The sequence below is a fragment of the Diuraphis noxia genome, unplaced genomic scaffold (assembly GCF_037042655.1).
Source record: "Diuraphis noxia isolate RWA-SAM2 unplaced genomic scaffold, SU_Dnox_SAM2 contig0002, whole genome shotgun sequence".
NCBI lineage: Eukaryota > Metazoa > Arthropoda > Insecta > Hemiptera > Aphididae > Diuraphis > Diuraphis noxia.
In genome coordinates, this window is record NW_028301712.1 from 28,300,300 (window position 1) to 28,317,882 (window position 17,583).

The 17,583-nt window shown below is 27.7% G+C and overlaps 1 protein-coding gene across 3 annotated transcripts in view; it reads left to right on the forward strand.

Annotated features, from left to right (window-relative positions):
- Positions 1-17,583, forward strand: part of stol (voltage-dependent calcium channel subunit stolid) — a 48,047-nt gene that overhangs the window by 14,892 nt on the left and 15,572 nt on the right. For all 3 annotated transcript variants that reach the window (XM_089221104.1, XM_089221105.1, XM_089221106.1), the window contains exons 2-3: positions 8,713-8,794; positions 9,739-9,849. In XM_089221104.1, coding sequence (XP_089077230.1) covers positions 8,713-8,794; positions 9,739-9,849 — 193 coding nt within the window. The remainder of the gene's footprint in view (positions 1-8,712; positions 8,795-9,738; positions 9,850-17,583) is intronic.

The following is a 17,583-nucleotide window of genomic DNA, read 5'->3' on the forward strand; positions in this document are numbered from 1 at the left end:
CCTACTTATGTTTGATAGGTAAAGTTAATTATTTTTGGATGGTGTTTTCGACAAGAGAATTCCATAAACTATAATTGGTTATCTATTTTAGTATCGAAAAATATACTTGATTTTATAAATTATTTATATATTTGATGAAAAACAAAATCTTCAAATAAATTATTATTTTGTTGTATGAAATCTTTTTGAATACTGGTGATTGCAACTTAAATATTAAATATCCAAATTTTTGTTACTATATATCATCTTAAATATTTGTGTAGCAGTTACTAAGCGAAATTATATTGTATTTTGTAATAATATAATGTTTATGTATGTATAATAATAACAGCCTGGAGAAACTGTTGTTAAAGAATAGTATTGAAATTTGAAATGCAGAGTGCAACACTAGCTAACACAACAAAATACTTCTGTGTATAATAGGAAAATATATACTAGGGAATAGGGATACATATTTAGATAGCAATTCAATACCAATGATACCATTGCGGTTGTGGTGGGTACACATAAAACAGCATGTAATGTAAACGTCCGCGGAGATGGCTCCGCAATGCCGGAATGACACGTTTGCGAAAAAAATAAATGCCAATAAAAAAAACATAAATAAAAATTCTAAATGTTGAAATAAGTCACATGACTTATATTATTATATTATATAAAGTTTATATTTGCATTATATATCATATACGTCTGTGATGATATTATTCCTGTATAGGTCAGGAATGGAATAATATAAAATGTTTGCAAAGAAAATAACGTCACCTGCTGAAAAGTTGGTATTTGAAAAACAATAAGAAGAACTTCATATTATACAAACTGTATTTTAACATAGACTTCTAGTATAACGAGCATATTATTATGAACACGTAATTATTATTATAGTGTCATATTCTATAAAATCAAGGTATATACAGGGTGATTTTTTTAAGCATGCTCACTCCCATTTCCCTCTTTCATAGTAAATTTATTCAAATTCAGATTATCAGAATTTTTAAGTAGACCTATAGATCATATTTTCAAATTTCTGATATTTTTTTTTTGTTATTTAAAGAGTATCATCCAGTTGCAATACCAACTTCTATTTTTTAAATGAAAAATCCCCTTTTTTACTGAAAATTATTTAACGGTTCATTTTTTGGAAAATTTGATGTATCTAAATCAAAATTCTAATTCAAAGTTTCTGAATTAATGAAATATTTATACTAAGGACTAAGGAGTAAGGATAATAATCCTTAAAAGTGGTTTTATAAAAATAAAATGTAATGTTAGTTGTAATATTTATTATACTTCGATAACTTTTACATATTACTTATATTGATAAATTAATAGTATATGCTAACTTTTTAAAATCGTCTAAGCCCTCTATCTACTTAACCCAGAGGTATTCAAACTGTGAGTCGCGGCTCCCAGGGGCGTCGCGAGAGTTTGCAAAGGGAGCCGCGTCAAAGCACCGAAAATCAACATCATACCTAGGTCCTGTATAATTATTATAAATATTATCTGCAATCATTATGGAAATGAAAACGACACACCTTACGATTCGACCATTTGAAGTTTTATTTCTAGTACCTACTAAAGTCACTGTTATTATTACCCATATAACATATCTCCCATCATTGTATCCGTGTGTTGTTTCAATTTTTTCATAATAATTTGGGAGCCGTAAACATATTGTGAACACCCAAAGAAGCCGCGTGCTGAAAAAGTTTGAATACCTCTGACTTAACCTATTAACATAGACATATTATAATCCTTAAAACACAGTTATATAATTCAAAAACCACTATTTTAAATTTTGATTTAGATACATCCAAATTCTAAACAACAAAATCTACTAATTTATAAAAAATAAAAAAAGCCTTCTATTTGAAAAACCTAAGTTTGCATTATCAAAGAATCATCATTAAGTGGTACAAAAAATGTAAATAATTCAAAAAACGGTCTTCAAGTGTATTTAAAAATTCCAAAAATTTGAATTTGAATATATACACAATTTAATCATAAAAATAGGACAAGCATGCTTAAAAAATCTTTAAAAAATTTTCTTAATTACTATTGTATATTATATGTGTTATATGTATTAAAAATGGTTATATTCCATTGGATATGTTAATATGAATGACAGTTAATACCAAAATATTATTTTTTGGTTCAATTGATGATTGTATTGTGGTTCTGCGTATACACGATTTTTAATGAGTCTCAATAATATACATCCTCGCTAATTTCCCTGCTGTAATTATATTATATTATCGAATTTGTAAAATATGGAGTAATTGATATAAAATATTTTTGTAAACCCCTTCCAAATGGACTCGGGATGAGATACATATTCTGAATAAATACAAATTTTTCGAGTATTAGGAATTTTTTTAGCAAGGCTAAAAATTAAAATATAGGAAATATATAAACAGATATTAAATTGCAATTTTATGATTGCAATTATCTAACAAAAATATGGAGTACAAAATGTGCCAGTTATATCTCGTTATTAAACTCACAAATACATAATTTGTAAAACTTAAATTTTATAGTATTTATTAAAATATAAAGCAACCAAAATATATTTCGTTGAACGAAAAGAGTTTCTCATTTGCAGTTTTTCTGAACAGTTCACAATTTTCCCAGGCACTACGTGGGAATTTTAAAAATGATCTGCCTATAAGCTACCATCTGTGACATATTTCCAATCAAGCGAAAAGGTTACAATATGAACACTTTGTTGCACTACCTCATATTTATATTATTTTTCTTTAAGAGAAAATATGTATATGGTATAATAAATATATAATAACATATAGTTGAACAAAATACACGCTTCACCGCTCCGTTCGGAAACGCATATATACTTACCGATTACCATATTATACATAGGAGACATTCTATATGTGATATTATTAAAATAAAAAATGTGCAAATTAACGCTTAACCGAATTTTTTCGAATCTTGTATTATATTGTACGTATAGCTAGTATAGGTGAATTTTGTGCAATATTATATCTCACGTGCACTTTATATTTTTATACCACGGTAAATGGTGCTGCACGGATCTGCAGGATTTCATGATAGTATTATTATTCTGATGAAAATATATACGTTGCGTGTATACATATTATCGTATTATAATATTTATGTATTATTATACGCCGCAGATGCGTCTCGAAGACAAACTTGACGGTCGTGAAGGATAAAAAAAAGAACAAAATCGGTTATACGTAATATATTATTATTATTATTATTATATCGTCGGGCCGGATGTAGTCGTGATCTGGTAACGTGGTTGGGGGGGGGGGGTGAAATCTTTGCACGTGGTGGTGGAAGAGACGACTACGGCGACGACGACTATATACCCATCGCAGGGAAAAGTTTGGGGTGCTGGGACTGTCCGGTGCAGGTCGCGCGCGCGTACCGTCATACTCTATAGCCCGCACCCACACCACCGGCCAACCACCCCCTTCCGCTTGCACGCGCGCGCAGACTCTACTTTTTCGACGCGGCGAAGGGAGGTCAATGCCGACCGAAATCCAGGGGGTCCCTCTGCTCGTACACGTCGAATGCGATCGATATTGCGCGGCGGTGGGAGACGCTAGCGCTCCGGCGCACGCCGTAACGTACTAATACGTATTGTGGTAGTGGTGGCAGTACGAGTCGGAGGAGTAGTAATGGTGGTGGTGGTGGCGGTGGTGGTGGTGGTGGTGGTGGCAGGAGCCGTAGTATTGGTAGTAGTAGTAGTAGTAGTAGTCGTAGTAGTCGTAGTATAGCCGTAGTACGAGAAAAGCTCGAGATCGTATATACGAAGGGGTCACGTCGACGCGCGACCCCCATCCTGCAACTACCCCTATCGTCCTCACCAAAACAACACTATACACCGGCCCACTCACTATGTGTACACATATAGTTGCATTCATCCCACCGTTCCTCCCCGTGTGCGATTAATGCCTCATCTTAAAGCCGCGTGTTATATTATTTTTATATACATACATAATACATATATATATATATATATTATAATACCCACCCGCACTATATCACCCATTCGGAACCCTCCACCGTGCACCACACGTGTTCTTTTCTCATTTCACAACCACAAAGTTCGTCGATTTTTTTTCGCGATTGTCCGCAAACCGCTTTCTCTCTTTATCGATCTTCTATATAACATTATAATCATCTCTCCTTTATTATATTTATCGATATTCTTCCTTAGTTCCTTACCTCAGTGCCGATTGCGGTTACTCTGTGCAATGCAAGCCATACATGACGTTACATCACGATTTCACAGCGGTGTACAGAATACGGTGGTTGGTCAGCAAATATATTTTCCATGATCCTGTGCCTGATCCTCATCCTAATGACGTAACCCACTGTTTACCAGCATTAATATCGGTATGATATAACTCTTGAGAGCTGCAAACTAAATGTCAATGGAATTTCGGTCCACCCTACCCCCATGGCTGAATACTACTCCACTATTCGACAAGGTCACTGGTTTCGGTTTTTACTTTGTTTGCATAAGGTGTCATTTAAAGCCAAAGATGCTGAAAATCCATCGAGTTGGCGTTCCACCAGTCCCTCCGCAGTACTTCTGTGGTTTTGTAATAGACTTAACGCCATTAAGCCAAAAAAAAAATAACAACGACACTCTTGTACATATAGTTGTTAAATATCAACACCTAAACATAATACCTACAATCTACATGTTATATACTAGTATGGAATCCCTTTACCAAATACAAAATCAATATTGGGAACTGAATCAAGTAGTGTAAATTACACGTTTAAACAACAACGAACCCGAGGGTCGCCGAAATGTTTTTAAAAGCCAATTAAAAGTACCACTATTGAAGTGTTCACGAGTAATATAGGTAAATCGGTCATTTTGCACACACTCGATAAACAATAATTTTATTATATTGTTCACGAGATCTACAAATTAAATTAAATTGTACATTTGTACCACATGCAGCAGCTGGGACCATACTCTAATAATTAACAAAAAACAATAAACCATAAATGTCTACATCGAATTATGGTACGAATCTCATACAATGATTATAAAGTGTAAAACATAATAGAGTTAACAAACCACCACTGCAGATATTTGTGGTGATCAAATTTTAACAATTATTAATCAACTTAATGTAATAATATAGTTTTTAATATTTTGCGTCAAAACTAGATTTTAGTTACAAAGATTTGTCGATGTAAGTTTGTTTTTAATTTTGTTTCAGGAAACGTTTATTTTTATTATTACTTTTTTTTTTGCAGTAAAAATAAAAATACACCTAAACCCTAATACAGCTTTTTTTATTGATTGGTAAACGGACACAGATGTTACTTTAGGTTTGTTAGACGAGAAAATTTTCAGTATTTTTTGAGAAAACTTTCAAAAGAAAAATTTTCATTAAAGTTCACAGTAATATTGAATCAAAAACTTTAATTGTCTATTTTTTTAATTGAAAGGTGAAAAATCAGTATTCATCGAAATTATCATTGCATAAAAATAAATAATTTTCGGACAGGTCTAAAAATAAAAGCCTAAATAGTTTATATTATAACTATAGTGCTCGGAATTAAATGTCCTAAAAACTAACAAAAAACAGATAAAAAAATTATAACTGACTTTTCAACGTAATAATGCACAAAAAAATTACCCAATTTTTAGATTCTGAACGAAGTGATGAATGTATTGATTTTACAATGATGTGTGTGTTTTTTTTTTTTTTTTGTTTTTTTTTTTTTGTGTCTGTGTACAGCATAACTAGTCGAAATAATGCTTCGATTTCAAACTTGGGGGGTGGTTTCCGATGTAAAATTGAAGATCCTTGGTGCATTATAGAGGTCAAAAGTAAACATTTTCCAACAGTTTTCAAAAACAAAAAAAAAATGACAGAAAAACGGGAATTTTTAAGCAAAATCAGTTTTCGACCAAATCGATTTTTTTATATGGTTGTAATTCAAAAAATAATCACTTTAAATACTTGACCAGTAATATTTTCACCAAATGTTTATGTTAGTGTTCTCTATATACAGTTTAATTTTCAAAAATTTTTGACTGTTTTTGAGTTATTTATAGACCACTGAAATTTTTGACTTTTTTGAGAATTTTTTTTTGAAGTGTCGGTTAAAAAATGTCGGACGACCAAAAAAACTTGAAAATTTAATACAAGGTTCCTTATGAGTTTTTCTTATTGTAGCTAAAAAAAATTAAAAATCGTAAGTCACAATTTTTTTTAATAAGCTTTTATAGTTCAAAATTTTACGAAATCTGTCGAAAACGCGAAAATTTGCAAGTAATTTTGAAGTTGAAAAATCATAAAATTTTTTGCGTTTATAACTAAGGATTAAAAATACAACACTAAGTTCTCCATAAGTTTTCCTTCAAGTAGCTATAGAGAAAACTCGAAGTATCATTACAGAAAAAATTTTAAGTGCGTTTGAATTTTAAATTTTTACGAAATAGCGTAACGATAACGATTTATCCTGAAACGATTTTAAATATTTGTTATTATTCAAAAAGCACATGTATAGTACTATAGTAGATACTTGAAAATTTTACCAGTTATTATAGGATTGGTATTTTCTTTACATGATTAAATTTTCAAAATATTTTGACTTTTTTGAGATATTTATAGACGACTGGAATTTTCAATTTGTCTGAAAATTTTTTTTTGAAGTGTCGATAAAATTTTTTTGGCCCTATCAAAATACTTGAAAATTTAATACAAAGTTCCTCATAAGTTATTCTTAAAGTGATTAAAAAATTATAAGAATACATAGGCACAATTTTTTTTATAAGCGTTTATAGTTCAAATTTTTACGAAATCTGTCGAAAATGTGAAAATTTGCAAGTAATTTTGAAGCTGAAAAATCATAAAATTTTTTGTGTTTATAACTAAAGATTAAGAATACATCACTAAGTTTTCCATAAGTTTTACTTCAAGTAGCTATAGAGAAAACTCGAAGCGTCATTATAGGAAAAATTTTAATTGCGTTTGAATTTTAAATTTTTACGAAATAGCGTAACGATAACGATTTATCCTGAAACGATTTTAAATATTTGTTATTATTCAAAAAGTATGAGTCCTAGATACTTGAAAATTTTACCAGTTATTAAGATTGGCATTTTCTTTACATGATTCTTACCGGTTCTTTTAGTTATAGCAGTAATAAATAAAAATAAGTATTAACTTATAGGACTATATATGCGTATATGCCACCAGTCCCTAAAGTATTCAAATTTTCGTACTACACACATAGTTCCAAATCAGTCAAATCTAAATTATACATAGTACGTATCAAAATAATAATATGTATTCACAAACAATTTTTTTTATATAAAACTCATTTTAAGGCTTCTAACACATTTTTACAATAGCAGGTGAAAAATAAAATAAAAATATAGTCACAATTTTTATTTACGAGCTTTCAAATTTTGAATTTTGACAACATACGTAAAAATCATGAAAATTCGTAAATTATTTTATGCTAGAAATTCATAAAAAAATTTCCTTTTATATCTAAGATTTGAAAATTTAATATAATCTATAATATATCCTAGACAGATAAACTGTCTTCGTTCAGAATCGTTTTTCGTATACAATGATATAACAATATCATTGGATTCAAATTTAATTCCATCCATTACAGTAACCCACTTTTTTTAAATAGGCACGCAAGTACGCAACCGAAAACGATGGTGTTCATTTTGGCATTTTTAATATTTCTTTATCTTATAACTAAACGAACAAAAATACAAAAATCAAATACCAAACTTTAACACACATAATAAATTAACCGTTGAATGGAAATAAATGCGTGATCACGATGCGTATGTCTAAATGACCAATTGGCAATTGGTTACCTATTATAGTTTTTACTTTTTTACGCCTAACATCACATTTGATAATTTCTACTTTAAACTAAAAGCTTATGACATTTATTAATAGATGTACTGAAAATTAATAGATTACATGAAAATGCTAAATACAGTTTCACTCGTAGTTTTAAATACATTTATTTTGGCTTTGTAACTGTTGCCTTAAACGTGTTTTGCATTTTAGTTATGTTAGTTTTAATAATATAAACATTGATTGTTATACTGACAATTATTAAGAATTTTCTACGACAGCACACGTAGTAATGTTAAATGTACCATTGGAAACTACACAAACGGAGCTTATAAATGTGTATTCGCGAGTAGGTATTACTAGGTGGTACTATATATTTCTTAAACTGTTCGTTTTAATATTAATTCATCGGATTTTTTAGTTGTTAGCTACTTTTGTCAATATAATGTATATTTATCATATTACACAAATATATTGAATTTTGAAACACGTCATACAACTCTTGGACATGTAAGAATATCGAATAATTTCATCCATCGTACCGAAATAGGTATTGTTTATACGTCACAGTTCAGCGACACGCGGGACATCACATCGGTGCTTCCTTTTTACAAGTATGTTGTGATACAACACGCGTTCATTGTGGCCTACAGATCCCATTAACAGGCGTCACGTACGAATTACGTGTGACCCACAAATACACGCCCGCCGCCACCGACAAATGATAATACACAGTCTGGCGGCCCGCCAGACATACCCGTTATGCCCTATTCTACCCTCTATTATAAGTGCCCCAGTTTAAATACGGCGGTCTTACGCTTATTTGTATCATTTTGATGTACATGACGTGACTGTTCTGTTTCAGAGTGAAAAATTGGGCGCTGAAATTTGGCGTGGACCTATGGGAGTTTGGCAGACAAATCACCAACATGAATGAAATCCAGAGAGTAAGTTCCAACTTAACCGATATTAAACTTTTTTGATTGAAATGCAATTTTTAAAAATTAAAATCTAGATGTTTTGAACAAAATATTTTATAAATGTAGGCGTTAATACATTAATGCAATACACTTGTCGGGTAAATTTAACTACAGTGGCCACTGAAGCCAAAATTATAAAAAGATTAATGAAAAAAAAAATATGAATTTTAAAACAAGTATGGGTATTCTAGTAAAATTAATTATACAGAATTAAAACTTAACTCTTTTTGTAAATACCCATACATATTTCGTTGATATAAATTAATTCATTTTTAGACATGAAATGTTCACCGAATTTTTATATAAGTATATTCTATCTTCTAAAAATTTCGACTTAAGTTGAACTATTTATAGGCATAGGTATGCAATTTTCGATCATTATTAGTTTTTTTTAAATTAATATCGATAAAAATGTATTTGTTGGGTAGGAAAGGTTGAAGATTTAATAAGAGGCTCCTAACATATTGTTACAATAGCAGTTGAAAAATAAAAGAACTACATAGGTACGATTTTTTTTTTTGTAAGCATTCGAAGTTTGAATTTTGACAACATACGTAAAAATTACGGTAATGTTCAAATTATCTTAGATAGAAGTTCTTAAAAATTTTCTTTTTAAATCTAAGTTTTGAAAATTTAATACAAGTCTTTCAATATATTGTTACAATAGCAGTTGAAAAATATTAAAAATACACAGGTACGATTTTTTTTTTGTAATCATTTATAAAGTTTAAATTTTTACTAAATACGTGATAATTACGGCAATGTTCAAATTATCTTAGATAGAAATTCATAAAAATTATTTTTAAATCTAAGAAATGAAAATTTAATTCAAGAATCCTTATAAGTTTGTCTACCTTAATCAAAAAAAAAAAAAAATTTGAACTAAACTTCTACTTTTTATTTTATAATAGAAATATAAAGAACGAGAATCTAAAGTACGGAGAAAAGATGGACTTTTACTTATTCGCGATTTGGCAGCAGAAGTAAAAAATATGATGGATATCAAAATGAATTCTGTTCTGGTGAGTAAAATTGGATTTTACTGTTTTTTTTTAGTTATTTATTTATGTCTATATAAGTGAATTAATTAATTAATTAATTAAAATTACATAATTTACATACAACTAAAAACACACCTTTTTTCTGCTCAGCTAAAAATATATTTAGTTTAATTAATTTTTGTATTATAAGTATAACTTACGAGTGTATTATTGTACACAAACACAATTATACAGACACTAGAGTGCACACACCTATAAATGCATATATTATTTTGATAACAATAATATGTTAAGTACATAATACCTATTAAATTTCTATAATTCGTACACAATCAACCACCACCACCATGATTGAAATCAGCTACCTTCCTTTTGGTAGTTTGTCACCGTTGTGCAGTATACTCACACAATTGTAGGCATCTGTTTATCGACTGCGTTAACGTTATATGAACGTGGCATATAATACGACGAGTTTCCAAACGGTTTAAAACATTATTGCACATCTCAATATGGCGTCTATATTACATCAATAAACGTTAATTAACTTAGCGTTGGCTGGGTATAAGGTGGGGTGTAATTAGAGGGAGCTTCAATGGGTGCGTTGGCAGAGGGTCGTAACAATAAGCTTTCCGTTTCTGTCTCACTCTTTGTCTCATTAACTGTATGTTCCACTCCCGCTTGTGTGTAGATTTTTGGAACCGATTGCTTTGTCGAATGGTTTTGGCACCAAGAGATAGTCAGGAACACTGAGGCAAAGAGAGAGAGAGAGAGAGAGAGAGAGAGTGAGTGAGAGAAATAGACGTGGAAGAGACACTCGCACACACGCGCATACCAACACAGACACAGTGCACAACTCGTCGAGGAATTTAATTAACAGGATTCGAGGTTGAAAAGGAGAACCACACCATTTTAACACCCTTAATGACTCCACACTTCCCATGCCATCTGACGAATGATATTATAAAGCACTTTGCACAGACCTGAAATCTCTCGTTTCTTTGCCATTTAATTTGCATAAGTCGTTACCAGTGCCTAACCATTATGATTTGTACGCTATGCTCGTTTTATTAACTTAATATCCTGTCAAAACAGTCTCCTAATAATAATGATAATAGTAATAATAATATGGAGGAGAAGAAGAATTGCAATTAAAATGGTGTCGTCATCGAAGCAATCGTGTCGTTGTGAAATATTATTTAAAAAGTATCCTAGCGAGTGAAATCAAAACATTGTTTAAGCAATTTATGTATGCTTATTAGGGGTGAAGCACAAAATTGCAATGGATATCGCGATTCATATTTTATTTTTATTTTTTTATTTTAAAGTGTTTCTGACATACAAGGTCATCGAACTTTTTGATATAATAAACATTTTTAACATCAAGAAGTTGTTAAGTGTAAATTAATATTTTATTTTAAGCGAATGTTTTTCTGTAAAACTGTGTATTAAATTGTTGAATCAAAATATTTTTTTTCAAAATATTAATTGCTTATGTTAATAAATTGTAAAAATATCCATATTCTATAAATTTATAGTGGCTATAACATATTAAATTTATATAAATAGGTACAAATATAGCCAGCTAATATATTCTATTTTTCTTTCTTCTAAGGTCTTAATTTTACAAAACAATTTTTAACTCTTACGTGTTATATTGCTCTTAAGAATTATGGTCTGTGAAAAAATATTATATTCTAAAATATCATGTATTGATTTTATAATGATATGTGTTTTTTGTGTTTGTCTCCACATTTTGGAACAGTATAAAATTAGTATTTCAATCTTTAACTTCAATATATTTCTGGTATAAAATCGGATATAATTAATATTCATTTTAGATTCTGAACGAAGTGATGAATGTATTGATTTTACAATGATGTGTGTGTTTTTTTTTTTTTTTTTGTTTTTTTTTTTTTTGTCTGTGAACAGCATAACTAGTCGAAATCATGCTTCGATTTCAAACATTAGGGGTGGTTTCCGATGTAAAAGAGAATATCCTTGGTGCATTATAGAGGTCAAAAGTAAACATTTTCCAACAATTTTCAAAAAAATCGAGAAAAACAAAAAAAAATAACAGAAAAACGGGAATTTTTACGCAAAATCAGTTTTCGACCAAATCGATTTTTTTATATGGTTGTAATTCAAAAACTAATCACTGTAAATACTTGAAATTTTCACCAAATATTTATGTTAGTGATATCTACATACAGTTTAAATTTCAAAAATTTTTGACTTTTTTTGAGTTATTTATAGACCACTGAAATTTTCGACTTTTTTGAGAATTTTTTTTTGAAGTGTCGGTAAAAAAATGTCGGACGACCAAAAAAACTTGAAAATTTAATACAAGGTTCCTTATGAGTTTTTCTTATTGTAGCTAAAAAAAATTAAAAATCGTAAGTCACGATTTTTTTTAATAAGCGTTTATAGTTCAAAATTTTACGAAATCTGTCGAAAACTTGAAAATTTGCAAGTAATTTTAAAGTTGAAAAATCATAAAAATTTTTGCGTTTATAACTAAGAATTAAAAATACAACACTAAGTTTTCCATAAGTTTTCCTTCAAGTAGCTACAGAGAAAACTCGAAGCATCATTATAGGAAAAATTTTAAGTGCGTTTGAATTTTAAATTTTTACGAAATAGCGTACCGATAACGATTTATCCTATTGACTAAATACATAAAAATTACGGCAATGTTCAAATCATCTTAGATCGAAATTCATAAAAGTTTTTCCTTTTAATTCTAAGATTTGAGAATTTAATACAAGGCTCATAATATAGTTTTGCAATAGCAGTTGAAAAATAAAAGAAATATATAGCTACATTTTTTTTTTTACATGCATTCAAATTTTAATTTTGACAACATACGTAAAAATCACGAAAATTCGTAAATTATTTTATTCTAGAAATTCATAAAAAATTTTCCTTTTATACCTAAGATTTGAAAATTTAATACAAGGCTCCTTACAAGTTTTTCAATCTTTATCACAAAAAAAATGTCCACCGGAAATTCAAATTAAATTTTTATTAGCATTTGAATTTCAAATACAGTGAAACCTCCTTTAACGGACACCTCTCAATATCGGACACCTCCAAATAACGGACGGAATTTTGGGAACGGTGAAATGCTTACTGTATTTCCCCTCTTAATAGCAGACACCTCCAAATAGCGGACGACATTTAAGCGACCGAGAGTGTCCGGTATTTAGAGGTTTCACTGTATTGACAAAAATTCGTCAAAACCTTGAATATTTGCAAATTATTTTGTAGTTCAAAATTCATAATATTGTTTGTATTTATATCTAAGGTTATACAATTTAACACCAAGTTTTCCATAAGTTTTGCTTCAAATAGCTATAGAGAAAATTTGAAGTGTCATTATAGGAAAAATGTTTTGAGCGTTTGAGTATTAAATTTTTATGAAATCGCGTAATGATAACGATTTATCCTCAAACCAGGTATTCGTATATCTATGATAATATAAGGTATTATGAATTATGATAACTACACTAATTGATTAAGCGTGCCTTATGCAAAATGCGTCTTAATTGAAAAATAAAATATTTGTTTCATAATAGAATATATGACAATATTTAAATATAATACATCCTAGACTGACAAATCATCTCCGTTCAGAATCGTTTTTCGTATACAATATGATACCTATCATTGCATTCAAATTTAATCCCATCCATTACAGTAACCTACTGTACAGCAGAGCGACATCCACGACTTACCCGCTTTTTTTTATTTTTGGGTGGTATAGGGATAAAATGTTTTATTAATAAATAAAAATCAAAAACTAATTAGGGAAAAAACTGGAGTTTTATTATTTTGTCGTAATTTAGAACCGATTAACCACGTAAATAGGTAGTTTAAATTTTTTCTGAAATGTATTTATATTACCATTTTCTGTTTAATATGATATTACTAGAAATTTGAAACAATGTTAGCGTAAATCTACAGTCATTTTTAATGAAGTTTAATGTTAGAGTTTTGTTGAAAGTCGTCAAAAATTCGAAAATGTGCTAATTGTTTTATGGCTATAACTTTATAAAATGTTTAATATTCTTACCTTTGTAGGTTAGAAAATACGATGCAAAGTATTTCATACTTTTTATTACTGTAAATTAAAATTTAGTTAAGGATAAAGTCTCATGCTTTTTATGAATGATATTTTATTAATATGGGTGTCAATTTTTGATGACATTTAATATGTATTTGTAACATTGTATTGGTATTATACACATAAAAAATATATTATCTTCAAAGCGACGATAATATTTGATATTTAGTCATATTAAGACATTATTAATTTTGGAAACTAGAAGCATTCTATTATTACTTAAACGTTATAATTTTTCATACAAAATAAAATTTTAAAATATATTTATCCTAATTTTTAGTCATTTACGGGCATTTTAAATTTTTTAAGGCGTTGCTAAAGATGTGTAAGGGTGCTTGAGAAAATGTATTACACGATCTTACATAATATTTTCTCATACACATTTTTAGTATAGAAAATACGTGGAAAACATTTATGTTTATAGTCATTTCAAGTTTAAATTTCGATGAAATTGTTTTAAATTTGAAAGCAAAATTAAGATTTTAGTTATTTTGTTGTGATTAAAAAATATTTTGTGTAGGAGATAAAACTTTTCACCACTACATAATATATTATTGTTAATAACTATATGCTATAAAATGTTCAAAATACTTGAAATTATTATAATACGTCACTCGACAAACCTATTCACACCGTTTTATTATACGCCGATATAGCTATATTATAATAAAAACAGTTACCAACAGATAGATATAATGTATGAAATTATATTCTCATTATTGTTTGATAAAATATGAGTTTGGTCCAACCTACTTAATTACTGGTACAAAAATAAATTACTTAAATTTATGTAATTATTGTAATATTATAAATTAAACTTAGTGTCTTATCTTATAGTCATACCTCAGAATCATACTTTGTTTTCAATTATGAATTCAAATATAACACAATTATTACAGTTACTTACTCAATAAAGAGATATGCTTGACCTGTCTTATAAAGAAAACTTTTGTATTCGTAATATGTAATCTAATATATTTAAAAAAAATATTTGTTATTTTCAGAATGGTTTGTTATTAAAGTGGGTCAATTATTAATACTATAATTCATCTATTGAGAAAAACTATTGTTTATATAATTATATAATTTATTAAGTGGCCAATATTTAATGTTAAAATGTAATTTATCTCTGCAAATATAAACTATTGTGAGTTTAGGTCTCGCAGTTTTCAAACAGGAATTTAGTTTATCAAAGTGCTTTGAAGACTATGTAATAATTTTAAGTTATTCATAAAAATAATTAATGATTTAAGATCTTAAATATTTACTGAACATAGTAATTAATATATGAGTTATCTTGCATTAAAATGTCAAACCCTAAAGCTACAAATTCAATTAAAAAATGTCAAGCAAAACATCGTTATTAAATTTAAAAAGTTAAACTTTATTTAAACTGAAGACCGTAACAAAAAATTGCAAATTTTAACATAATTAGACAAAAATAAAAAATACCTCTTTTATAAAAAAAAACTTTTATGCTTTCAGTTTATATTAACATCCGATACAAAAATGATTATCATCTACATTTTTTTAACTGTTCAATTCTAGTTAATAGCATTGATATAATTCTTTTTATCTTATTTATTTTATTTTATTCTAATACCTAATTATCAAAATAATAAATTATATTTTATAATATTTATGTAGTACTAAATGTGATTACTAATTGTTATCAAAATATCATTCTATGTTTAGTTAGTTATTTAGATATTAATATAGAAATTATTCTAACGTTTCGTGAATAAAAATGTATTTTAATTTATAAATTGTAATAATCAAATCTTATCTTATTTTTATTTTCATTATTTTTTAGGTCACAACTGACATGATTTAGTATTTTTAATCCATGTTAAAATGCAATCTTTTAAAAATTAAATTAAAACTTAGTAAATAACTGTCAACATTTGTGGTATTATAAATTTAGAAAAATCACACTAACTGTCGTAAACGTAAACGTGATTTGGCCCATCAAAACCTTCATAAAAACTTTACTGGACGAAGCCTGTCAGTATTATCCAGAAACGATGACGGTTAATGTAAATATTTTCATTTAATTTAAATCATCTCAAAAATGCATCAGTCAGTTGTGGTAGTTTTGAATGTACAGATTATTATTAATTTTTTTTTATTAAAAATATTTTTATTTTTTAGTACTTGAATTTAATTTAAATGATATATATATATAATATATATATATCATACATTATTATCTTAAATTATAATTTAAAATGAAAACATAAATTATTAAAAAAAATATTTGTTGTGATTAATGTATTTATTAAATTAATGACATAGATTATTATTTATTCACGATTTATATTTTAATAATAATTACAAATAACTAAAAATAATTCAGATCTCAAAATAAATATTATTATAGTGGTTTAATATGGAATTATTAAACTGGTACTTAACTTACTACTAAAAATCTTAGACAGAGGTTTATTTTATAAACATTTAATGCTCCATGTGTTATTTTTATTATGTATATAGACATGTAGTGTTATGTCAGTCATTTTTTTTACTTATTATGTTATGAAATACAGATTGTTAATTTTCAGAAATTAAAAAAAAGTAATAAATATTTTTTTTAAAACACTACCTAGAATAAATAGTCTGGATTAATATACTTGTAAAATAAATTTGTTTTAGAATTTTCAATTTTTAATTGCTAAATTTAAGATTTTAACAATTAAATTTAATTTAAATATTCATTAAAATGTGAAACAATGAAGTTGTATGCCTTAAAATATAATATTAAATGTACCTATTTTTTCAACGATTAAATACAAAAAATGTTAATATTAATTTTAAAAAAAATATACTTTTTGAATGTTAATTTAAAACTACTTTATTACTAAGTTTATATATTAAATATGAAACAACAATTTAATTAGTAGGTAGCTGATCTATTAAAGATGAGTTGTACTTAAGTATAACAATTATTTTGCTGATATTTTCAATTTTGAAAGATATTCGACGATCCGACATCATATATTTTTATAAATATCTAATCTCTTAATTTTTGACGGATCTTACTCATAAGCATAATAAAACATACAAATTGATAATATCAGGAATAACTTTTAATATTACACTTTTAATTCATAAAATATACAGAAACAATCAAAATATTATGCATTAATATGCTCAAAAACATGATAAGTTTGTATATTTGTAATCTATTAGTAATAATTTGATATTAATTATCATTAATCTCATTTTTATCATACTTAGGTTTAAGTGTAATTTTGATTGTACAAAAAAATATGCTAAGTCATAAATGTCCGAGCTCTATTTATTATGAAATAATAATTTTACAACTAAATTTTTAGCGATACAAATATAATCGCTATAATATAGTAGGATAGTAATCGCTTGATAGTAAGATTATAAAATATAATGCACATATTTATGAAAAATATAATTTACAGAAACATTAGCTATTATGTAAACATAATAACATGTACAATATGCTATGTGAACAATATTCACGTATTGGTAAAAATGTAAAATGTATGTTTATATTTTTTCCAATATTTATACAGGTCACAATGAAAGTTCAATGTACTTTTTACAAATCTAATAAACCGTTGTTGCCGAATAAAGTTTTAAAAATTACCCACCATCAA